The 25,306-nt window shown below is 41.6% G+C and overlaps 1 protein-coding gene across 2 annotated transcripts in view; it reads right to left on the bottom strand.

Annotated features, from left to right (window-relative positions):
* LOC521656 (cytochrome P450, family 2, subfamily J) overlaps positions 1 to 25,306 on the bottom strand; it is a 35,893-nt gene that overhangs the window by 9,284 nt on the left and 1,303 nt on the right. The window contains 7 exon segments of one of the 2 annotated variants that reach the window (NM_001038551.2): positions 2,407 to 2,594; positions 2,946 to 3,087; positions 5,658 to 5,834; positions 7,248 to 7,408; positions 7,664 to 7,813; positions 10,392 to 10,554; positions 19,834 to 20,080. In NM_001038551.2, the coding sequence (NP_001033640.1) occupies positions 2,407 to 2,594; positions 2,946 to 3,087; positions 5,658 to 5,834; positions 7,248 to 7,408; positions 7,664 to 7,813; positions 10,392 to 10,554; positions 19,834 to 20,043 (1,191 nt within the window). In that variant the 5' untranslated portion in view covers positions 20,044 to 20,080. 2 annotated transcript variants of the gene reach the window in all.

Below are 25,306 nucleotides of genomic sequence, written 5' to 3'. Positions count from 1 at the left end.
AGAGTTTTATAGTTTCTGGTCTTACATTTAGATCTTTAATTAATTTTGAGTTTATTTTTCTGTGTGGTGTTAGAAAGTGTTCTAGTTTCATTCTTTTACAGGTGGTTGGCCAGTTTTCCCAGCACCACCTGTTAAAGAGATAGTCTTTTCTCCATTGTATAGTTTCACCTTCTCAAAGATAAGGGTTCCATGGATTTATCCCTGGGCTTTTTATTTTGTTCCATTGATCTGTACTTCTGTCTTTGGCCAGTACCATACTGTCTTGATGACTGTAGCTTGGTAGTATAGGCTGAAGTCAGAAAAGTTGATTCCTCCAGTTCCATTCTGCCATATGACCCAGCAATTCCACAGCTGGGCATACACACAGAGGGAACCAGAATTAAAGAGACACATTTACTCCAATGTTCACTGCAGCACTGTTGACATAGGTAGGACATGGAAGCAGCCTAGATGCCCATTGGCAGATGAATGGATAAGAAAGTTGTGGTACATACACGATGGACTATTTCTCAGCTATAAAGAAGAACACATTTGAGTCAGTTCTAATGAGGTGGATAGAACTGGAGCCTATTATACAAAGTGAAGTAAGTCAGAAAGAGAAACACCAACACAGTATATTAATACATATATATGAAATTTAGAAAGACGGTAATGATGATCCTATATGCAAGGCAGCAAAAGAGACACAGACATAAAGAACAGATTATTGGACTCAGTGGGAAAGGTGAAGGTGGGATGATTTGAGAGAATAGCATTGAAACATGTATATTACCATACGTAAAACACATGACCAGTGCAAGTTCGATGCATGAAGCAGGACACTCAAAGCTGGTGCCCTGGGACAACCCTGAGGGATGGGGTGGGGAAGGAGGTGGGAGGGGGGTTCAGCATAGGGTGACACATGTGCACCTGTGGCTGATTCATGTTGATGTATGGCAAAAACCACCACAATATTGTAAAGTAATTGTCTTCAAATTAAAATAAATGAAATAAAATAAAAATCAGATTTAGTTGGTTCGCTAGGTCTCATAGAACATTACATCAGAAAAAATCTGTTGGAATGAATCTTTTAAGTTAGGATAGTTCTTTGCAGTTAAATATATTGCTGTGAATATGCAAAGATCACCTGTGAAAACCTTTAGACCTCATATTTCACACATAAGATGGTCAATCAGCAAGAAAATCAAACACAGTTGCTGCAGGAATAACTGCATTTACAGGCTCTGTAGGCACAGAGACCATGGGGAGCCCACGGGAGATGCTCCTGTGTTTTTCCCTTGAGATCAACCCCAGGTTCCACATACAGAGGGACTCAGGCCAACTGCAATGCATCCACAGAGATGGACCAAGGTGGTGAGAAAGCAGACTGTGAATGTGCAGTGTAAAGAGAGGGCACTAGGGGGCACAGCAGAGCTGTCTGCTGAGATCCTAAGAGAGCAGGGCAGAGAGAGCAGAATTTCCTCTGTGAACGCAGGGAATTTAACAGAGAACCACTGAGAACAATTGCAGGGAGACTCTTCTAAAGTCAAAGTAGAGCAACTCTTATAAAGAGAACATGGTGTAGACAACAAAGATGAGCCTGGAACTCAGAACAAGTCTGTTTCTGGAACCCAACTCTTGTTACTCTGTAACTGAGAATTCTTAAACAAGATTAATCACTCTCTGAGCCTGGATTTCAAATTTGTAAAATGAGGATAGCAGAATTATTCTGAGGACTGAATCAGACATTTTGAAAGAATCTATAGAGTCCTGACTGCTTTAGGAACCAAGGAAGTATTGGTTTCCTTCTCCTCTTTTCTGTTATTTAATAGTGCACAGGCTTGGATTCTTTTCCCTTTTGAGGTAGTCCCATCAAGGGGCTGTAAGTTAACGCTGGAAACAATACCTGTGGGGATGTTATGTTAGAAACAGCAGTACTAATGTGATTTTGGTTCAAGTGGTCCCACATGTCCCTCATAAGTCAACATTTTCTGCCCCCAGGATTAAGAAGCAGAATTTTCCAACATAAGTCTGGCAGGTCCCTATCCTGTGAGAAGCTCTCCCAAGGCAAACAAAAGGATCTCTTAGCAAAGTCTGACTGAGAATTGCTGCAGCTATATCCCCAGAGATATTCACAATCATAGAGTAAGAACACTGAGCAATCTCGTAGCAAAGAAAAGTCAGTCTTCATATAAACACATTTGACCTAGGAGTCCCCCTTCCCCTCCAGAACACCTATTAACATATATTTGAACTAATCTTGTAAAGATCCCAAATGAAAGAAAAAATCTAGTATTCCACCAGCAAAAATACCTCTCCCCATAAGTGTTTCTCTAAGAGAAGAAAACATGTCACTTTTCAGTTGAGATTCACACCATTTAAAATATAAGCTTGGAGATCTGAGGCTGTGAGTGAGCCTCTAATTACCTTGACCAGGTGGTATCCAGCCAGGACGGTGTCCACTGTCACCTCCCTGGGCACGTTCATGGGGACGATGTTCCCCATTCTCTGCACCTCGTGGATGACAGCGTTGGTGTAGGGCATGGACTCTCGAGAGGCCGTGCTCACCTTCTGTGATTGCCCGAGCACCCTGTCGATCTCAGCTTGGACTTTTTCTGGGAAATAAGAGGAGGCTGTATTATTCTAATATTCCATAATTTTCCTGAAGCCTGGTTAAGCTAAGGAATGGAATAACTAGGATCAAAATGGCTAAAGCTATAGTGAGCTCTCCAGACTGCTCCCCAGGGAGGTATGTGAGTGGGAAGTGGGCCCTGGTGTGATACAAATCTGGTGCCAAACTCTTGCTCCACAACATTTCTGCTGAGAGTTCCTGAAGCTTGTTGAGGCTTCGTTTCGCCTGACTAGTGAGGATAAATCAACTTTCCTTTTAGGAACATTAAGATTTATAAGAACTGATTTACAGAAGCACTCTGACTTGGTCCAGGCACACACACTGATGTGCTCACCTTGGATTTCGGGGTTCAGGGCCATGAAAAGCAATCCCCAGCGCAGGGTGGTTGAAGTTGTCTCTGTTCCAGCCAAGAAGAGGTCCAGGGTGCTGCAGATGAGGTTTTCGTCATCGAAACTCGAAGTAGCATTGCCTTTGTGCTAGAAAGCATAGTGATTATTGACTTTTCAGATGATTCTAAGTTGCCACAGCACAGGGGGCTTCACCCAAGAGAGAACAGGGAAGGAAACACCCCCTCCCCCCAGGAGAAATGACTTTCCCTTTAGCCATCCCAGGATGCAGAGACTTATTACTGCAGTATCATTATCATCCTCCGGCTCAAGTGCTGGAAGCTTTTGTTAGTTTTGGTGGATGGAAATGGGTCAATTAATTTATTTTACTACCATAATTTGGGAGAATCTATTAATATCCTGGGTCTTGTGGTAAAAAATCTGCCTGCCAATGCAGGAGACATCAGAGACACTGGATTGATCCTTAGGTTGGGAAGATCCCCTGGAGTAGGAAATGGTAACCTGTTCCAGTATTCTTGCCAGCAAAATACCATGGACTGTAGCCCACCATACTCTAGAAAAATTCCTTGGACTGTAGCCCACCAGACTCCTCTGCCCATGTAGCCTGGTGGGCTATATCCATGGGACCACAAGAGTTGGACAAGACTAAGCAACTGCACACGCAAACACATACACACATGTTATTTCACTGGAAAAACAGCTTTCAGTTCCTACATTAGCCACAGCATTCACTATGTGTACAACTTGATCAGGTTCCTAAACCACTAAACCTGTCTATAAATGGGGTGTAGCTCAGTAGTAGAGCTTGTGCTTAGCATGCACGAGGTCCTGGGTTCAAGTCCCAGCTCCTCCAGGGCTTTAATCTCAGCCCTGAACCAAGGCCCACAACTTATTTGGGCTTCCCTGGTGGCTCAGATAGTAAAGAATTTGACTGAAATGCAGGAGACTGGGGTTTGATCCCTGGGTCAGGAAGAGCCCCTGGAGAAGGAAATGGCAACCCACTCCAGTATTCTTGCCTGGAGAATTTCATGGACAGAAGAGCCTGGCAGGCTACAGTCCAGGGGATTGCAGAGTTGGACACAACTGAGTGACTAACACACACACAAACCTGTCTATATTTCAATTGCCTTTTCCATAAAATAGAAATAACAATATTCACCCATCAAGTGGCATTATGGATTATGTGAGTAGGAAATGGCATATAACAAATCCTCAACAAATGCTTTTACTGACACCAGAAACAATAAATGCATTTCACTAAAGTATAATCCTCACGCCTCCCCAGTTAAACATCTCTGATTCCAACAGCCATTCTGAATGGCATTCCAGCATCTTTACCACCTTCCTCCAGAAGCTTCAATGAGTCAGTGTTGCCCTGTGTGCCGTCCACAACTGCACACTTCATAGCAAGTGAAGTCTCCTCCTTTCAGGAGGAATCAATGCTTCTATGTTATAACAAGAAGGTGAAATAGAGGAGACAGAAAAAATGTTTCGTTCTTTCAACTCCTGGGAAGGAATAAACAATCCAATGAGTCCAAAATGCAATGGTGAACATTAACCAGGGGATCAGAGGATGAGATGGCTGGATGGCATCACTGACTTGATGGATGTGAGTCTGGGTGAACTCTGGGAGTTGGTGATGGACAGGGAGGCCTGGCATGCTGCGATTCATAGGGTTGCAAAGAGTCGGACATGACTGAGCGACTGAACTGAACTGAACTCACTATGTTAAAGGATAGACATCCAATTTTGCCTTTTTCCTGCTTTTTGCAAATAGTATTGAAAAGTGGATGACATGGGGATGAGGGAGGAAGGCAAAAGTCCCTCCCACTTGAGGCTAAACTCTGGGCATCAGACTCAATTTCACTTTTGTGTTCTGTACTGGGGAGCTTGAGAAAAGTGTAGGAGACTGGTATTGACAAGTAAGAATAAAACAATGCCTCTTTTTCCTTTGTGTACAGGTCTCTCACATATGGGTAGAGGATAGAATAGACTATTAAAGGCAGTATTTGGTCTTTCCAAAGATTTCAAGTCAAATGGGCTACCCAGGCAGAGAATCTGCCTGCAATGTAGGAGACATGGGGAGATCCCCTTGAGAATGAAATGGCTACCCTCTCCAGTATTCTTGTTTGGGAAATTTCATGAACAGAGGAGCCTGGTGGACTACAGCCCATGAGGTTACAAAGAGTTGGACATGACTTAGTGACTGAGCATGCACACAAGCCAAATACTCTTTAACCAATATCTTTATTTCTAATTGTATCATCAATTCTGAGTTAATGATATTCGTACACACTGAAATATTGCCTCTGTTTTTTCTCCCCTGTGATAGACTGAATAATGACTCACAAACATATGAATGTCCTAATCTCTGGAATGGGTGAATACTTTTTGAAAGATGGAGCTTTGCAGATATGATGAAGTTAAGGATCTTGATACGGGAGGATTATTCTAGATTATCCCAGTGTACCATTATAGTCACAAGAGTCTATAAGGGGAAGTAAGTAGAACATAAAGAGAAGATGTGAGGATGGGGGCAGAGAAGAATCTACACCAATGGTTTCGAAGATGGAGGAAGGGGCCCTGGTTGTTTTCAGCCCCCAAGTTTGTGGTGATTTGTTACAGCAGCAATAAGAAACCAGAATCCCCCCATGTGCTCTTTAAGAACACTCCTCAGGGAAACACCCAGGTTCACTCACCTTCTCTATCTCCTGGAGGTAAGCATCAATGAAGTCTCTTGCTTCAGCAGGATTCCAGTCTTTCCTGTGGTTTTCAATCACATTAGCAACAAACATTTTCAGTTTCTCCCATTTACGAAAGAGAGTGTGGTGGGATCCCGGAAGGAAATTCATTATTCTTGGAAAGGCATTGTAGAGCTGATGGAGAAAACGACAGTCAAGTGGACAAGGGGGTGAGACAGTGTTCCTCATTCTATGTCTCTTCTTTACTTACACTTGGCCCTTGGCGTCACCCTTGACTCGTCTTCTCTGCCTCAATCCTCTTCTTTCCCCTCTGGCCTCCATCAAAATATAGCCAATTTTGAACCACTTCTCACTACTCTATGCATTTTCAGTTTAGTAAAAATCACCACCATTTCTTATCTGGATTCTGTAAAGCCTCCAACACATTTCCTGATTCTCTCCTTAACCCCCTTCCCAGTCTTCCTTCTACTGAGCAGCTGGAGGGATCCTTTAAGAGTTTAATAGATTGTTTTACTGTTTATTCCTCAATATTCTGGTGACTTTTGAAGATGTTTAGACAAACTCTATACCCTTCTCCTGGCCTGGAGCTCTACATGTCCCGACTCCTCACCCTCGTGTCCCTTCCTCTGCTGTCACTCACTGCCATCTTAGCTCTCTCTTAGTCTTTCTAGTCCATCCCTATTGGTCTCTGTGATAACATCAAGGATGACAATATTTAGTCCTTTGTATTTGCTATTCTTTCAATGGCAATTGGTCTTCCTCTGGAATCTGTATAACACCAGCCTTTTATTTCATTCATCATGATAATCCTCTAAGTAGCAGCATCTCTGGAATCCTTTCTCCATTCCCTTAATTCTGCTTTATTTTTTTTCATGGCAATTGTCTCTAGCATATGAGTGTGTATTTGTGTGTGTGTGTGTGTGTAGAATACCACTGTCTAGCTAGCTAGCCATCTATGTTAAAAATAGATATGTATTTGATTATCTGCCCATTATGATGTATTCTCCATGTGGGTAAGATATTTTTAATAAAATTAAGTGACTTTTGGATATATTTTCTCTAATACTTTCTGGTATAAAATTGATAGCACAACATAATGGAAAGTTTCCTTGACTTACAATGAAACAGACATGGGTTTGACTATTAGCTCTGCTGCTTTCATACATTTGGGGGACAATAATAATGATGATAATGATGGTGATGTAATCTGTCATGACATTGGGCACCAGGGTTATTTGCATGACCAAATCACACGAGATCATTAGTGCACCTAATGGAGAGTCAGGAAATGGATAGGAAAACTCAAAAGTGACGGCAATGTTATGTTTTTCAAGGGAAAAAACATAAGTGCATACATGGTTTGTCATGTAAAGTTTTGTACTTTATATGAATGTTGGAAATTTTCTTTGTCCATAGTAAATATTAAACAATATTACCCAAAAACAGTAAAATCAACAGATTGATTTCAAATAAGCTTGTGTTGAAAAAGATTAGATTTCAGCTAAAAAGGAAAGAGTGACTCCATCTCATCTGATTCTGACATCAACCCAATATTTTTTTCAAGACATGAAATGTGAACTGTTTTACCTGGCAGCACACTGATGCCTGAATACACAAGATCTCATCCAGCAGCCTCAGCAGCTCCTGGAACTGATCATCCTTGTAGTCAAACCGCTCCCCGAAGGTGATGGAGCAAATAATATTGGAAACAGCATTGTTGATTATGAAGTGAGGGTCAAAAGGCTGTCCTGGAGGCAGGAGAAGAGATGGAGCCTTCAGATAGGTTTCTTTCTCATGCCACTAAAAGTCTACTCTATATGATGTATGACATAAAGACAATAGAACCACCACCAGGACTATGACCCTAGGACCCTACAAAGTGCTGGTATTAGGACAGACATGTAGGTACTGATGAGCTTCTGGTTAGTGAAAGCATGAAACACAGTTAGTGGTTTCACAGTTAGTGAAAGCATGAACCTGCATCTGTCCTACGACTGGCTCACCGTTCTCCTCTCCTATTGCCTGGATGAGGTAGGTGACCTCTTCCTGAATGCGTTCCTCTAAGCTCTTCCTTCCCAAACCGAAGTTCCTCAGAGTTGTCAGGGTGAACCTTCTTTGCTCTTTCCATACCTGGCCATTGGACCTGACCAAGCCTGGGAAAATGAATACAATGTTATGAAAAGCAAGGCAACAAGGTCCATGGGTGATAACCTATCAGATGGAAGGAAGGAGAAGCACTTTAAGGCACTTGAAAATTATTCAGAGAAATAATCTCTAAGCAACGGATATAATGGCTTGAATTTACTGATTGCTTGCAATGCTGGGCACATTAGCATTTTTAATGCATTATGTAATTTAGTACTCATGGAATTTCTCTGATGTAAGTATAACCATTACTGCCAAAAAAGCCTCCCAATTTTGATGATGAGAAAAATGAGTCTCAAAGGATAAATCACACTGTAAAAGGTCATAGAGTCAGTATACACCTGAACATGCATTCAAATTCAAGTCTGCCTGACTCCAAAACCCACACTTTGATTACTTGTCACATAACCATATTTAAGAATTTGCTATGCTACATATTAAATATGAATTTATGGATTATACAAAATCAATACTCATAAGGACAAAAGACCTTAAAAAGATAAATAAATCACCCAAGAACACAAAGAAATGTGAACACTGTGCAGAAAGAATACCACAGAAAAAGGAAAAAAGAATATGTCTTAATATGCCATCGTATAAAGGCATTTATTTTATAACACTGGTGAGGCCACCGTCCTCTTATTTCTTCCTTTCATCTTACACTTCAACTCCTTCTAATATCTCCCTTTGGCTTCCATCACCTTAGTGAAATGGCTCTTCTTACTGTTCAATCCAGGGTCCTTTTCAGCTTCATCTTGATGTCTCAGCAGCATGAGATGCTTTCTTCTTGAAACACTCTCTGCCAATGGAGCCCAGAACATCACACTCTCCAGATTTTTCTGCTAATTCGCTGACTTCAGAGAAATTATCATACCTTTGGTTAACTATCTTCTTTGATCTAATTTTGAAATGATGGAGCTCTTCAAGATTAGGTCCGAAGCCTCTTCTCTTCTTACCCCATCCTCCATTTCTAGGAAATCTCCACTCCAAAATTTCAAATGACATCTACTGATAGTTAACATGTGCTATTGTCTCTCAGCTTCAGGTGCTTACACAATTCCCTGCTGCTTGTCTCTCCTGGCTTCACACTCAGCATATCAATGACTGAATTCATGGTTTGCTCCATACAACTCCCTACTCAGGCCAGTCAACATCTGTCCTCCTTCACATGACCCTTCTTTCCTTTACCTACCCATTTGGGTGTCTACCTCAGCACCTCACTGTCCCTCTGTCTAGGTCATCATGTCCTATTGGATTTGCCTCCTGAGTAGCTTAAATCCATGTATCTTCACAGTCACTTTCCTGGTCTAACTCACTATGCTATCATTTCTTGCCACCTCCCTCATCCAGGCCACCACCTCCTCTAACCTCCAAGACTCCATAGTCTCTTGCTCCTTTTATTGCAGCTTAGATAAGTCTCTAAAATGTACAATGTAAATATGGTGATTCCTTTCTCTACTGAAACCATTCAGGAGCCTCCATTGTTATTAGGATAAAAAACAACATCCTTAACAAGAATTTGGATGAACTGTTTCTGGCCAAACTCCCCAGCTTTATCTCCACTTAATTATCTCCATTTAATCCCTGTGTGTACTACACTGGCCCTCTTTCAATTCCTCAGTTTACTGTCCTTCCCACTTCAGAGACTTTTCATATTCTATTCCGGATTGCTTCGTCACTGGATTTCTGGATTGCTTCTTCACTTTATCAATTGTCTTTAACTTCATTAGCTTCTCCTGAGTCTCAGGACTAGATTAGATACCCATAATAGATGAACCCTGCTCTTCGTAACACTTCATAGCCTTAAATGATTTGTGTAATTGATATCGTCTTTCTTAGTCACTTGTAAGTTATAGAAAACCAAGGATTTTGTCTGTTCTACTCACCATTTTATCACTAGAGCCAGCCACTAGGTTCACATTACAGACATAGAATAAATGGACATAGAGTTAATAGATGCAATATTTCAAAGAGGAATCGAGAAACCCCTGGGGGTAAAAAAAAAGAGTGCTTTGGTATAAGAATTGACTTTAGCTTTTCATTCAGATTTGTGAAAATCTAAGTTAATTTACCAAGTTTATTTTATGATCTTTTTAAGTATTCATGCCAAACTCTTCCATTGACAGAAAGCTCGAGATACTTTGTGAGGCACAGCTTTAATAACAGAGCACAAGGAATTAGAGGCAAGAAGGGATCACAAAGTCAGTACGAGGAAACTGATCTACATATTTTCCTAGGGGACAAGATTTGAAGATTTGAATGAGAAAATAGAAGAGAGCCTGAGAACACAGCATTGCCTTTCTTCTTCTTAAAAAAACACATCACATCACTGAGTGATGAGGATACTTATTTATCAAAACACCCAGAGTGAGTTCATGCAGGTGATGCCACTTCTCCCAAATCCCTGACATTAGAGCTGACCTGGCCAGGTTCCCTGAGGAGGTGACTTCAACAGGAAATGGGGCCACTCCATTTCCTTGAGGGGCAGAGATTCCATGAGGGGCCTGGTCCTGGGAGTGTTGGAAGCAATTTCAGAGGCCACAGGAATATCAAATATATGCTTCTTATTTTGGTCTTGGAACTTACCTTTATTGTTAAAGATATGTTTCTGAAGAGGTATCATGGGGCGGTTTACAAAGTTTTGTTCCTGGTTGACAAGGGCTTCTTTGATATAGGGCAATCCAGTTATAACGATGAAATGAATTACACCAAAATCTAGCCTAATAATGTTCCCATATTTCTTCACAACCTGAAAAATAGAAGAGTCACAGTTGAGTATATACAGGTCTATGTGTCCTAGATGGAGAATGTGTGGAGCTGCGATGGGGGTGCGGGGGTGGGGGGTGCGGAGGGGAGGCTTGTAATGAGTGGAATCTGTGTGTATGTGTGTGCGTCTTGGGCTGTATTTAGACGTCCATGAAATCCACTAGAGGGCACAGACATTCATTATAAAACTCATTCATATGTTCAACTTACTTGAGTGAGCTTATGTGACCTGCGAATAATGCATAAAATATAATAAAGTAAGCAAAGGTCTCTTATCCTAAGCATCTTAGAATTTAGTGAATGGAGAGAATTCAGCACATGTGACTCACCAGAGAAGTCAGAGATGTTTAGTTGAAGACTAACCTATCAAGCATGGACTTCTTAGTGCATAGTATCTGTTTAATCACAAGAGAACATCCCCTTCCTCAACAGGTTCTAGGTGATAAAAAAAAGTCACCCTGAGTCAGGGACTAGATATGGAGAAGTGAACACTAGCTCTGGAGTCATGTCAACTCTGTGATTGACAACTGAGATCTCAGAATAGTTGCTTCACTTTTCTTGGCGCCTAAGCTCCCCAGCTGTGAAAGGTAGAAAACTGTTCCTCCCTTGGAGTTTCTGTGAGGGGGAACTCCCTGACCCTTCAGTGATTAGGACTAGGCATCCACTGCCCTGGACCCAGGTATGATCCCTGCACAGGGAGCAAAATCCCACAAGCAGAACGGTGCGCTGGAAAACCCCACACTCCAGAACCCAAATGGTTTCTGTGAGGAGGAATGAGAACAATAATGTGAAATGCACTTTGTGCCCTGGGTCCTGTCAGACAGCCACTCTATAGTGTGGGGAATGAATGGCCTCTGTGTGCAAAGCGACATGCATGCACTTGCTCAAGGGGACAGATAGGACAAGAGCACATGGATGACGTGCAGAAGAAAGGCATGGATGTTCATAGACAACCACAGCTCCTGGGTGCCATGCTAACTACTTTCACCTTTTATCTCATTTCCTTCACACCACCCTACAGTACTAATGATTTTATTCAGGTTTTAGTAAGGAAAATTAGTCATGGAGAAGTAACTTAGACAATGTGACAGAGCTATTGGTGGCTGGAGGGAATATGCCAGGCATTATGTAAGATATAAGAACAGAAACATGAACTTGAGATGGTACTGGACCTTAGAGTTTCGTGGATGTGACAGCATGAAAGTGAGAATGAGAATAATGGACCAAAGAGAAAGAAACAGAAAGGGAGAGTGTGTGGGTGTGTCACAGACACATAAGGGACCCAGGGGCTAGGATAGGTTCCTGGAAAAAATAGCTCTCACTGTGTAGAGAGATGGGATACAGGCTGGCAAGGTACTGTGAGCTGGACCAAGGATGTCTTAATGTCAAGTGAAACACTTTAGACCTTGTTTTGCTTGTATTTAGAAACCTGAATAGATGAGGTAAGGTGAGTGCCTCAGAGCTTGGATTTTGAAGTCATACAAATCCCTTTGTATTCAGCTTCCACTTGTTACTTTCTGTGTGATATTTAGTCAAGCTTTTTAAATTCCCTCTGTCTCAATTTCAAAATGTATAAAATGACAGCTATTACAATTTAGGATTCTGGTGATAGTGTTGCAATGAAAAGGGGGAAAAAAGAGGAATGAGTTTTCTTTCCCTTTCCTGAAAACAATGAAGATAAGAGAACAGTGGGCAGGCCTGAACATTCTGCGTTTTCTTACTTTGCATGGGTGTGTGCATGCATGCAAATTTGCTTCAGTCATGTTTGATTCTGTGTGACTATGGATTGTAGCCTGCAAGGCTCTTCTATCCATGGGATTCTCCAGGTAAGAATACTGGAGTGGAGCCCCCTCCTCAAGGGGCTCTTCCTGACCCAGGGATCAAACCCATGTCTCATATCTCCTGCATTGACAGGCAGTTTCTTTATCACTAGTGAAAGGTTGTTGCTGAACCACGAAAAGACGCCAGGATTCTTGGCCTCCGGAAGAGAAGAATTCAATCCGGGGCCAGAGGCTTGATGGCTTAGAGCTTTTGTGTAATAAAGTTTTATTAAAGTGTTAAGGAGATAGAGAAAGCTTTTGCCATAGGCATCAGAAGGGGGCAGAAAGAGTGCCCCCTTGCTAATATACTCTCCAGTGAATCAAAAGAATGTCTGGAGGTTGTAAAGACCTCAACCAGACCTACTCCCATAATTTACATTTTAAAATAACAGGATTAGCCAGAAGGTTTAATCCAGAGACTGTCCTCAGGCAGGATACATTATTGTTACATAATCCTTGTAAAGACCTCACCAGACCTACTCCCATAATTTACATTTTAAGATAACAGGATTAGCCACAAGGTTTAATCCAGAGACTGTCCTCAAGCAGGATACATTACTATTATATAATCCTTAAAGACTTCACTAGACCTACTCCCATAATTTACATTTTAAGATAATAGGATTAGCATTTGACAATAGAAAGATCCTCCAGGCCCACTCCCATAATATACTTTCTAAGATATTAGGATTAGTCAGAAGGTTTTCGGGAAGGAGAAACTGTCCTCCAGCTGGATACATTGTTTCATAATCCCTAGTACAGAGTTTAAACTGAGTTGTGTAACTGACTAAAACTAAGGAAGGCAGAGGAAAAAACAGTTTGTCCTTTTCTCCTCCTTGAGAATTCCAGACCCCTCTCTCCTTGGGGACCCCTAGACTTCTTATCAACCTGCCTAGGAAATGATTCTCTCACTAGCATCACCCAGCTGCTCCTAACTGCATGTCCATAACTAAGTTTGCTTTTCTGCCTCCTAACTCAACATGTCTGTAACTAAGTTTACTTTTCTGCCCCCCTAGAAAATCCCATGCACGGAGGAGCCTGGTAGGCTGCAGTCCATGGGGTCGCTAAGAGTTGGACACGACTGAGCGACTTCACTTTCACTTTTCACTTTCATGCATTGGAGAAGGAAATGGCAACCCACTCCAGTTTCTTGCCTGGAGAATCCCAGGGACGGGGGACTTTGGTGGGCTGCTGTCTATGGTGTCACACAGAGTCGGACACGACTGAAGAGACTTAGCAGCAGCAGCAGCTCTCTGTAGGAGGCACATCTCACACCTATTTTCCCTTTGACTCTATGCTAAATACATCCTCTGTCTGGTGCTGATCCTTCCAATACTCTCTTCCTCTTGTAGTTCTTTTTTACATATCAGAAAGAAGGCCACAGGACCACCAAATTGCCAGACTCAATTACTGGGTTAGTGACCCCAGCCTATGACTGTTTTTGAAACAATACAAAAGGAAAAAAAACAAAAAACACATGTTAACACCTGTGTTTCTCATCATCAACTCATGACTGTGAACCTTTATCTTATATAAGCCCCTAGTCTCCTCAAGGAAAGATATACCCATTTGAATGCAGAGTTCCAAAGAATAGCAGGGAGAGATAAGAAAGCTTTCCTCAGTGATCAATGCAAAGAAATAGAGGAAAACAATAGAATGGGAAAGATTAGAGATCTCTTCAAGAAAATTAGAGATACCAAGAGAACATTTCATGCATAGATGGGCACAATAAAGTACATAAATGGTATGGACCTAATAGAAGCAGAAGATATCAAGAAGAGGTGGCAAGAATACACAGAAGAACTGTACAAAAAATATCTTCATGACTCAGATAATCATGATGGTGTGATCACTCACACTTACCTAGAGCCAGACATCCTGGAATGTGAAGGCAAGTGGGCCTTAGGAAGTATCACTAGGAACAAAGCTAGTGGAGATGATGGAATTCCAGTTGCGCTATTTCAAATCCTGAAAGATGATGCTGTGAGAGTGCTATACTCAATATGCCAGAATTTGGAAAACTCAGCAGTGCCCACAGGACTGGAAAAGATCAGTTTTCATTCCATTCCAAAGAAAGGCAATGCCAAAGAATGCTCAAACTACTACATAATTGAACTCATCTCAAAAGCTAGTAAAGTAATGCTCCAAATTCTCCAAGCCAGGCTTCAGCAATATGTGAACCGTGAACTTCCAGATGTTCAAGCTGGTTTTAGAAAAGGCAGAGGAACCAGAGATCAAATTGCCAACATCCACTGGATCATCGAAAAAGCAAGAGAGTTCCAGAAAAACATCTGTTTCTGCTTTATTGACTATGCCAAAGCCTTTGACTGTGTGGATCACAATAATCTGTGGAAATTTTTTTAAGAGATGGGAATACCAGACGACCTGACCTGCCTCTTGAGAAACCTATATGCAGGTCAGGAAGCAACAGTTAGAACTGGACATGGAATAACAGACTGGTTCCAAATAGGACAAGGAGTATGTCAAGGCTGTATACTGTCACCCTGCTTATTTAACTTATTTGCAGAGTACATCAGGAGAAATGCTGGGCTGGAAGAAACACAAGCTGGAATCAAGATTGCCACAGAAATATCAATAACCTCAGATATGCAGATGACACCACCCTTATGGGAGAAAGTGAAGAAGAACTAAAGAGCCTCTTGACGAAAGTAAAAGAGAAGAGTGAAAAAGTTGGCTTAAAGCTCAACATTCAGAAAACTAATATCATGGCATCTGGTCCCATCACTTCATAGGAAATAGATGGGGATACAGTGGCTGACTTTATTTTTTTGGGGGGGCTCCAAAATCACTGCAGATGCTGATTGCAGCCATGAAACTAAAAGACGCTTACTCCTTGGAAGGAAAGTTATGACCAACCTAGACAGCATATTAAAAAGCAGAGATATTACTTTGCCAACAAAGGTCTATCTAGTCAAGGCTATAGTTTTTCAGCTGAGTGCCGAAGAATTGATGCTTTTGAACTGTGGTGTTGGAGAAGACTCTTGAGAGTCCCTTGGACTGCAAGGAGGTCCAACCAGTCCATCCTAAAGGAGATCAGTCCTGGGTGTTCATTGGAAGGACTGATCTTGAAGCTGAAACTTCAATAGTTTGGCCACTTGATGTGAAGAGCTGACTTATTTAAGAAGACCCTGATGATTGGAAAGATTGAGGCCAGGAAGAGAAGGGGATGACAGAGGATGAGATGATTGGATAGCATCACCGACTCAAAAGACATGGGTTTGGGTAGACTCCAGAAGTTGGTGATGGACAGGGAGGCCTGGCATGCTGTGGTTCATGGAGTGGCAAAGAGTTGGACATGACTGAGTGACTGAACTGAAGACTCCTCATGAGGCAGAGGACAGGCACAGTTTTTGAGGCATGAACCTACTGTGTTCCCCTCTCTGTTGGCTGAGAGTTAAAGCCAACTTTCTATATCCTCCTGTCTTTCTCTTTTACTTGGCTTCAGTGAACAGAGAAAGTCAAGGTTTCGGCCCACAAAAATAGTGATCATAATACTAAAATTAATAATAAATTATTTATTGTTATTGATCTATTTGGAAGTGTATTTTAGTGAAAGGATTTGGAAGAAGTGGCCAGAGACTGGATGGATGGAGCCCATGTAGTGATCAGGCCAGACAAGTGATTCCTGGTATGCAACCAACAACTGGTTTTTCCTTGAATTTGTTACTATAAAGTTCTGAAGAATGGGAGAGGGTGATAGATATAGAAATAAGCATCGACTATGTGCTAGGCATCCTGGCAGTTAACTGATATTCATGACTTGTTTAATTCTTATGACAACCCCAGAATTTATTCTCAGCTTTCAGAAAAAGAGGCACAGAGATAAAGAGCCTAATTAATGAGCATAAAGTCGGGCTCTCTCTAGCTCCCTCTGTATGACTCATCCTTAAATGAAAGCATGGAGATACTCTCTGTTCTTCTGAGTGATGAATTCCCTAGGGCTAATGGGACACCTTACTCTTCTATCAGTTTCACATGAGTCCAGTGGGGCGTGAGTAGTGATGGTGTGTGCATCTTCTAGGTCGTGTCCTTAAAAGAAAGTTGCTTCCCATCATCTCCCTTTTTCTTCTTGTCACGGTACAGTTCTCACATGTGACACTGCTGCAGGACCAGAGCAGTAAGACAGAAGCGTTGCAGTTTTCAGAAGACTTTGCAGTACAAAGCAGCCTTGTTATCCTGGTCTTCCTGCCTACATCTATTTCTACTTGTGAGAGACAAATACATTTCAACCTTTTTCCACTACTGTATTTAGAAATCTTTTTGTTACAAGCAGCCTGATGTATATCCTCATAATACAGTTATCTACCTTATCTATCACTTCCCCACCATAGCCAATAAGATTTCTTCATATTTCCAGAATGTTCTCTTAATAAGCCTTGCAGCTATGACAGAGAGAGTTTAGAAAATGGGGAGAAAATAAGGAAGGTCCTCATCATGCCAAACAAATAGGCCTATTTCTTCACTGTTCTGTCACTTTGTTTTCGCTCATGTCACTGTCTCCTATTCAAAAATCTCCTGTCTACTTTATTCCATAACCACTTGCATAACATGCCTTTCAAGTTCAGCCAAATTTATTTCAACATTCTGCAGAGGTTATCCCATGGCTTCCCAATTGCAGTGAACCTACCTAATGATATTTCGTTTGGTTACCCAAAGGTGGGTTATACCACACATTACATCATACACTCTCTTGTACTATGCCTGTCATCTGGTAAGTACTTCATAAATGCCTCTTGGATAAATGAATCTCAGAATAAATCAATTATTCATTAACTATATCAAAAAAAGTCAGGTAGCCTAAGTAGAGATTGTGTGTAGGATTCAAATAGTCTTAGGTGTAAGTCCTTGTTTGATCATTATCAATTTTGAATAACTTAGGCAAATAATTTGACAGATTTCTGTCAGTGTCTTCAGCCTTAAAATGGAAACAGTATCAGATGAGGCAATAAGCTGTGTATGCATAGCCTGTAAGCTTTACAGCAAGCACTTAAACTGGAATACAAAGAGATATACTCAAAAACACTACAGATACATTAAAATGGGGTGCTCACAAAATGTTTAAGTGACTCAAAGTAAGAGAAAAAAAGAGAAATAGAAGATAGAAAGCAAAGTGAAAAACAGAAATAATAAAACAGTAGACTTTAGTGTTCACACATCAAAATATACACTAAATATATATGATCTAAATTCACCAATTAAAAGAGGGTTTGGTAGAATGAAATAATAGTCTACCTATAAGTTATACACAAAAATTCATTTCAAATATAATCATATAAATATGCTAAAAGTAAAAGAATGGAAAAGCATATGCTATGCAAATATTAACCAAAGGAGAGCTGTTGTGGTGATATAGGATTAAGTTCAGGCAAAGACAGTCATCAGAGATATAGAGAGACATTATGTAATAATTAAACAGCCAATTCACCAAGATGACACAGCAATTTTAATGTCTGTGTGTATGCCATAAAAGAGCTGCCAAATTCATTGGTCGCTCAGATGGTAAAGAATCTGGCCTGCGATGCAGAAGACATGTTTGATCCCTCGGTCGGGAAGATACCCTGAAAGGGGAAGGGCAACCCACTTCAGTTTTGCTGCTGGAAGAATTTCACAAACAGAGGAGCCTGGCAGACTACAGTCCATGGGGTCACAAAGAGTCAGGCATGACTGAGCGACTAACAAATACAACACAACAACACACACACACCAGAACTGAATAAACACATTGACAAACCTGTATTTTTCAGTTGCAGATATTAGGACTCTTATAGTAATTGATAGAATTAGTAGATAAGAAATCAACAAGGGTACAGATGCACTCAAACAACACAAATATCTAATAAGGTCTACCAGACACAGAGTACAGAACACTCCTCTGAACAATAGCAGAAGACATATTGTTTCAAGTATCTATCATGGGTCATAAAACCAACCTTTACATATTTGTTCAAGGTTGAAATCACACAGTGTATGCCCTCTGCCCTAATGGACTCCAGTTGGAAATTAACAGAAAGAAAACAAGAATATTTCACAATGCTTGAAAAACAACACATTTCTTAAAAAGGGACTAGGACTTTAGGACTTTAATATTCTAAATACTAATCCTATCACTTAGTAATACCAATGGGGTGTTTCTTCCAGAAACTGGTAAAGTCATCTGCATCTGAACTTTGTAATATAGGCTTGTGTTTAAACTCTTCCAGACGTTCCTAGGGAACTAGACCTATTAATTGTTGAGCACCAACTATAAGCTATGTTAACACTGAACATTCCTTTTATTTCATCATCACAACCACCTTCCACAGAGCTGCCGGTCATGAAGGTACCTGTCCTGAGAGGCAGGGAAAAAGAGATAGTATTGGGAGAGATTCTTGAGATAGTATAGGATGTTGAAGGGAATTTTAAGGAATTCAGGATGGCCACAGTTAGAGAGCCCTGAGCGGAGAAGACTATAAAGTGGAAAGAGGCTATAAGAAGGGATCCTAAGGAATATGAACTCTGGGAAGCAGCAGGAAGCACTAGAAAACCTAGGCAGAGGAATGACATTTTTAAATGAATATTTGAGAGTGATTGCTCATGGAGGAGCCTGAAGGCGGGGCTCTGTCTTGGCAGGGGTGGGAGCAATGTGGTTGAAGAGTGGTAAGGACATAGGTATCACCATTCTACACACGCGAAACAGAGCTTCTAAGAGCGAAGCTTAGCATTTCCCCCTCCCCCCACCCGGGATAATAATATTAAAAAGACAAAGTGATCATGCTCTAAATATAATGTCCCAGTAATACGTACAAAGACATAACGAAATGATTTAAAATACATATTGTGTCTGTTACACTTGAGGCTCCAGTAAAAAAAAACAGAGACAAAGGGTCACTTGGTCAATCAAAAAGATTTACGGGGGATGCAGAGTGGTTCTGAACCATACTCTATCCAAGGATCCCTGACATGTGAGAAAATATGCAGATGACTAAGCTCCAGTAGTCACGTACTGATGCGCTAGCTGGATGACAAAAAAGGCCGAATGCCGAAGAATTGATGTCTTTGAACCGTGGTGCTGGAGAAAACTAAACAACACCAAAGCTCCTGGCAGTATGTGAGGCTTCATTTGAGTGCTACAGTTCAATATTTACTTTTGCCATCATCTAGATGGACCAAGAAGCTCTTTTTGTTTTGTACAATAAACCTGCACCACCACCATCCCCCCAAAGCATATCTTGTCTAGCACACTTAAATAGCAAAACAGTTAACGATATTTCATCCCTACAAAGCACCAGTTGAATCATGCCAGTTTCTGGGGAGAACAGAGAGGCAGGATGTACCCAGATGGCCACTTTAGCCTCAGAACCGCCATGTTCCCACCCTTGGTACCCAGAATGGGCCTGGTCCTGCAGGTCAGGATGCACTTGGGCCCTTTTGCCTGCTCTTACCTGCTGAGGAACCAAGATCCCTTTCCCCAAGTCCAGGTGGAAGAAATTGCCTATGAAGGGCAGGCGCAGGGGCCCTGGTGGGTAGTTCTTTGGGTGCTGCCTTTTGAGGAAATCAGCAAAGAGGAGAAAGACAAAGGCCCCCAGTAGGACAATGCCAGGACGGAGCGTGGTCCAGAGGGCAGCCACCAGGGAGCCCAGTGCCTCCAGCATGGCTGTGCTGTCTGGTTCCCCTTCAGCGATCAGAGCCAAGGAAGGTCCTCACACCTGTGAATTTATAATCTCTGCACCATGCCTTTCCTGCCCTGTGTCCAGCCCCCGCCCCGTCCTTCCTGTCAGACCCTGCCCTCCCTCCCTTCCTCTTCTGTCCTTCCCTGCTCCCACCTCTACTCTTCCCTCCCCCCTCTACTCAAGTGAGCCCTGCTCCTTGCTCCCCTTGGCACCCGGTCCATTTTACCCTTCCATGACCTGCCTTTTCCTCTCCTCTTGCCAATTTGTTGTTCAGTCCCTAAGTCCTGTCTGAATCTTTTCCACCCCATGGAGGCAGCACATCAGGCTTCCCTGAGCCATGAGTCAGCAGTGGCCTGCTGCAGGGGCACAGGCTCTGGCAAGAGCAGTGCTGGGAAGCACAGTGTATGGCATAAGTCTTCTTGCACATCACCATTAGCCCCACTATACAGCTGCCAGGCTGACAACTCACAAACTGGAGAGAAATTATACCAAAGAAGTTCTCACTCTGCTGGGAAAGTTCTAGGCCTCACATCAGACTTCCCAACCTGGGGATCAGGAAAAGACAACGAGGATCCCCAGGGAATCTGACTTTGAGGGTCAGTGGGATTTGATTACAGAATTTCCACAGGACTGGGAAAACAGACTCTTTGAGGGGAGAAAGAAAACCTTGTGTGCACCAGGACACAGGAGAAAGGAGAAGGGACCCCTAAGAGACTCAGCCACACTTGCCTTCGTGTGTTTGGAAGTCTCTGGTGGAGGCATGAGTTGACAGTGGCCTGCTGCAGAGGCAGTGACACTGACTACAACAGTCCTGGGAGCCATGGCATGCTTGCATAAGTCCTTTTCAAGGAGGTAGCCATCATTGCCATTACCCCTACCACCTGAGGCCAAACTACAGGGAGGGAACACTGCCCCACCATCAGCAGTGATTGGATTAAGACTTACTGAGCATGGCCCTGCCCACCAGAACAAGACCCAGTTTTCCCCACAGCCAGTCCCTCCCAAAGAAGGTTCAAACTACTGCATAATTGCACTCATCTCACATACTAGCAAAGTAATGCTCAAAATCCTCCAAGCTAGGCTTCAACAGTTATGTGAACCAAGAACTTCCAGATGTACAAGCTGACTTTAGAAAAGGCAGAGGAACCAGAAATCAAATTGCCAACATCCACTGGATCATAGGAAAAGCAAGAGAATTCCAGAAAAACACCTACTTCTGCTTCATTGACTATGCTAAAGCATTTGACTGTATGGATCACAACATACTGCAAGGAAATTCTTAAAGAGATGAGAATACCAGACTACTTAACCTACCTCCTAAGAAATCTGTAGGCAGATCAAAAAGCAACAGTTAAAACTGTACATGGAACAGCAGACTGGTTCCAAATAAGGAAAGGGGTACGTCAAGGCTGTATATTGTCACCCTACTTATTTAACTTATATGCAAAGTACACCATGCAAAATGCCAGGCTGGATGAAGCAGAAGCTGGAATCAAGATTGCCAGAGGAAATACCAACAACCTAAGATATGCAGATGACACCAGCCTTATGGCAGAAAGCGAAGAGGAACTAAAGAGCCTCTTGATAAAAGTGAAAGAGGAGAGTGAAAATGCTGGATTAAAACTCAACAGTCAAAAACTAAGATCATGGCATAAGGTCCCATTGCTTCATGGCAAATAGGTGGGGAAAAATGGAAACAGTGACGGACTTTATTTTCTTGAGCTCCAAATTCGCTGTGAATGGTGACTGTGGCCATGATATTAAAAGATGCTTGCTCCTTGGAAGAAAAGCTATGACAAACGTAGACGACATAGTAAAAAGCAGAGACATTACTTTGCCGAAAAAAAGACTGTATAGTCATAGCTATGGTATTTCCAGAGTACATCATGAGAAACGCTGGACTGGAAGAAACACAAGCTGGAATCAAGATTGCCGGGAGAAATATCAATAACCTCAGATATGCAGATGACACCACCCTTATGGCAGAAAGTGAAGAGGAACTCAAAAGCCTCTTGATGAAAGTGAAAGTGGAGAGTGAAAAAGTTGGCTTAAAGCTCAACATTCAGAAAACGAAGATCATGGCATCCGGTCCCATCACTTCATGGGAAATAGATGGGGAACAGTGGAAAGAGTGTCAGACTTTATTTTTTCGGGCTCCAAAAATCACTGCAGATGGTGACTGCAGCCAAGAAATTAAAAGACGCTTACTCCTTGGAAGGAAAGTTATGACCAACCTAGATAGCATATTCAAAAGCAGAAACATGACTTTGCCAACAAAGGTCCGTCTAGTCAAGGCTATGGTTTTTCCTGTGGTCATGTATGGATGTGAGAGTTGGACTGTGAAGAAGGTTGAGTGCTAAAGAATTGATGCTTTTGAACTGTGGTGTTGGAGAAGACTCTTGAGAGTCCCTTGGACTGCAAGGAGATCCAACCAGTCCATTCTGAAGGAGATCAGCCCTGGGATTTCTTTGGAAGGAATGATGCTGAAACTCCAGTACTTTGGCCACCTCATGTGAAGAGTTGACTCATTGGAAAAGACTCTGATGCTGGGAGGGATTGGGGGCAGGAGGAGAAGGGGACGACAGAGGATGAGATGGCTGGATGGCATCACTGACTCGATGGATGTGAGTCTGAGTGAACTCCGGGAGTTGGTGATGGACAGGGAGGCCTGGCATGCTGCGATTCATGGGGTCGCAAAGAGTCAGACACGACTGAGCGACTGAAATGAACTAAACTGAACTGATGGTATTTCCAGTAGTCATGTATGGATGTGAGAGTTGGACCATAAGGAAGGCTGAGTGCTGAAGAATTGATGCTTTTGAACTGTGGTGTGGAGAAGACTCTTGCGAGTCCCTTGGACAGCAAGGAGATCATACCAGTGAATCCTAAAGGAAATCAACCCTGAATATTCATTGGAAGGACTCATGCTGAAGCTCCAATACTTTGGCCACCTGATGGGAAGAGCTGACTTATTGGAAAAGACACCGATGCTGGGAAAGATTGAAGGCAGGAGAAGGGGACAACAGAAGGCAAGGTGGTTGGATGGCATCACCGACTCAAGGGACATGAACTGAAGCAAGCTCCAGGAGATGGTGAAGGACAGGGAAGTCTGGCATGTTGCAGTCTATGGGGTCGAAAAGAGTTGTACACAACTGAGCGACCGAACTAACAAACAAGTCCCTCCAATCAGAGAGCTTGTACAAGATTCTTATCCATCAGAGGACAGTTAAGTGAACTGAGAACTACCAGCTGTATAAGCTGGATTTAGAATAGGCAGAGGAACCAGAGACCAAATGCCAACATCCTGCCAACTGGCCCCTACCTGATTCTCTCCTCCTGCTTTTTTTGTTTTGTTTCATCTCCAAGTGTGTCATTCTCTGAGACCAAAGGTGCTCTAAGATTTGTGGTCATTGCATCTCAGAGTGCGCCAGAGACACCTGAGTTACGTGTTTTTCAATCAACTTCTCACCAAAGGATTAAAACCCAGCCTCATGAACAATCAGAAAAACAGTAGCACCGCATTTCTTGTGAGCTCTTATATGCAAAGCACTGAGTTCACCTGTTTACATGGATTTCTTCAATGATAAAATTATGCAGATACAGTTCTTTGTTCCATCTAGCAGTTAAGGAAAAGGAAACATCTTTTCAAACAATATTTGAGGAAATTTGTTGCTAGTAGAACTTCCTCATTAGAAATGTTAAAATAAGTTCTTCAGAAAAAAAGGAAAGATATGTAGGTCAGACACTCAGATCTAAATAAAGTAAGAATGTTAGAGAAAAAAATTAAGGTGCATTAAATCTCTTACTTTCTTAATTGATCTGATGCATAAGATTTTGTTCAAAATAAAAATATTAACATTGTATTCTGTGAGTCTAGCTTAGAGATAGTGGTATGTATGATGTAGTTGGAAAGGACAGAAGGAAGGAATTAGGAAAATTCTATTATAAGGTACTTGCACTAACAATCAAGCAGTGTAATGAAGTTCAAAGTGGATTTGAATCAGTTGGAAATGTATACTGTGAACTGTAGGGCTACCACTGATATTGTAAAAAAGAAATATGACTCACATGCTAAGACAGAAAAGAAAATGGAATTATACAAAATGCTCAGTTAAAACCAGACAAGAGAGAAGAAAAAGTGAAAGACAAAAAACGCCAAAAGCAATGAATACAAAATAGTAATGACTACAGTAGTTAACAGTCTGTATTGATAACCACATTAAATGTTAATATTCTAAACACACTAACTAAAAGACTGTTACCCAGAGACCATTTAAAAAAACCCAAGACTTGTTTCAGATGATTGTTTTCAATGTTCAGAAACACAAATGATTTTTGTAGGTTGATTTTTATCCTGCAACGTTGCTGAATTCATTATGTCAGTGTGTGTGTAATCTTTAGGATTTTTTACATATTAAGATAATGTCATTTGCACACAGAGATAGTTTTAGATCAGCATCAAAAAGAACAGGATACTTAGGAATAAGTATAACCAAGGAGGCAAAGGACTTATTCACTGAAAACTATAAAATATTGCTGAGGAAAATGAAAGAAGGCACAGATAAATGGAAATATATCTCATGTTTATGAAAAAGAAGGATTAAGTTTATTAAATTGTTCATGTTAGTCAAAATAATTCCTATCAAAATCCTAAAGGCATGCTTTATACAGAAATAGAAAATATAATCCTAAAATCCATGTGAAACCTCAAAATTGTAAATAGCCAAACAGCCTTGGAGACCTTACACTTTCATCTAAGAGTTGTCTATTCTAGATAATTGAGAGAAGCACCATCATATAATCATGTCCTTGTGTGGCTAGCTTATTTCACTTAGCGTAAAGTCCTCACAGCTTATCTATTTCTAGAATTCGGTAGCATTCTCTCCTTCTTTACTGCTGAGGAATGTTTCATTGTATGTACAGTCCACATTTTCATTATCTCTTCATCCATTAATGGACATTTAACTTGCTTCCACCTCTTTGCTATTATGTAGAATGCTGCATGAAATGAAAATCTCTCTTCAAGATTTTGATTTCTATTCTGATAAATGCCATGTAATGGGATCAGCAGATCAAATGGGAGAACCTCCAAACTCTTTTCTGTGGTGACTGCATGATTTTATATTCTCACCAAACAGTGCCCAATGGCCCAATTTCCCCTACACCAGTAGTTTCCAGGGACTGGCAGGAGTGCGTGAAATCCGCTTCAGTCATGTCTGACTCTCTGAGACTCTATGGACTGTAT

The sequence above is a fragment of the Bos taurus genome, chromosome 3 (genome assembly GCF_002263795.3).
Source record: "Bos taurus isolate L1 Dominette 01449 registration number 42190680 breed Hereford chromosome 3, ARS-UCD2.0, whole genome shotgun sequence".
NCBI classification, from domain to species: domain Eukaryota; kingdom Metazoa; phylum Chordata; class Mammalia; order Artiodactyla; family Bovidae; genus Bos; species Bos taurus.
This window is presented reverse-complemented; position numbering and strand designations above follow the sequence as displayed.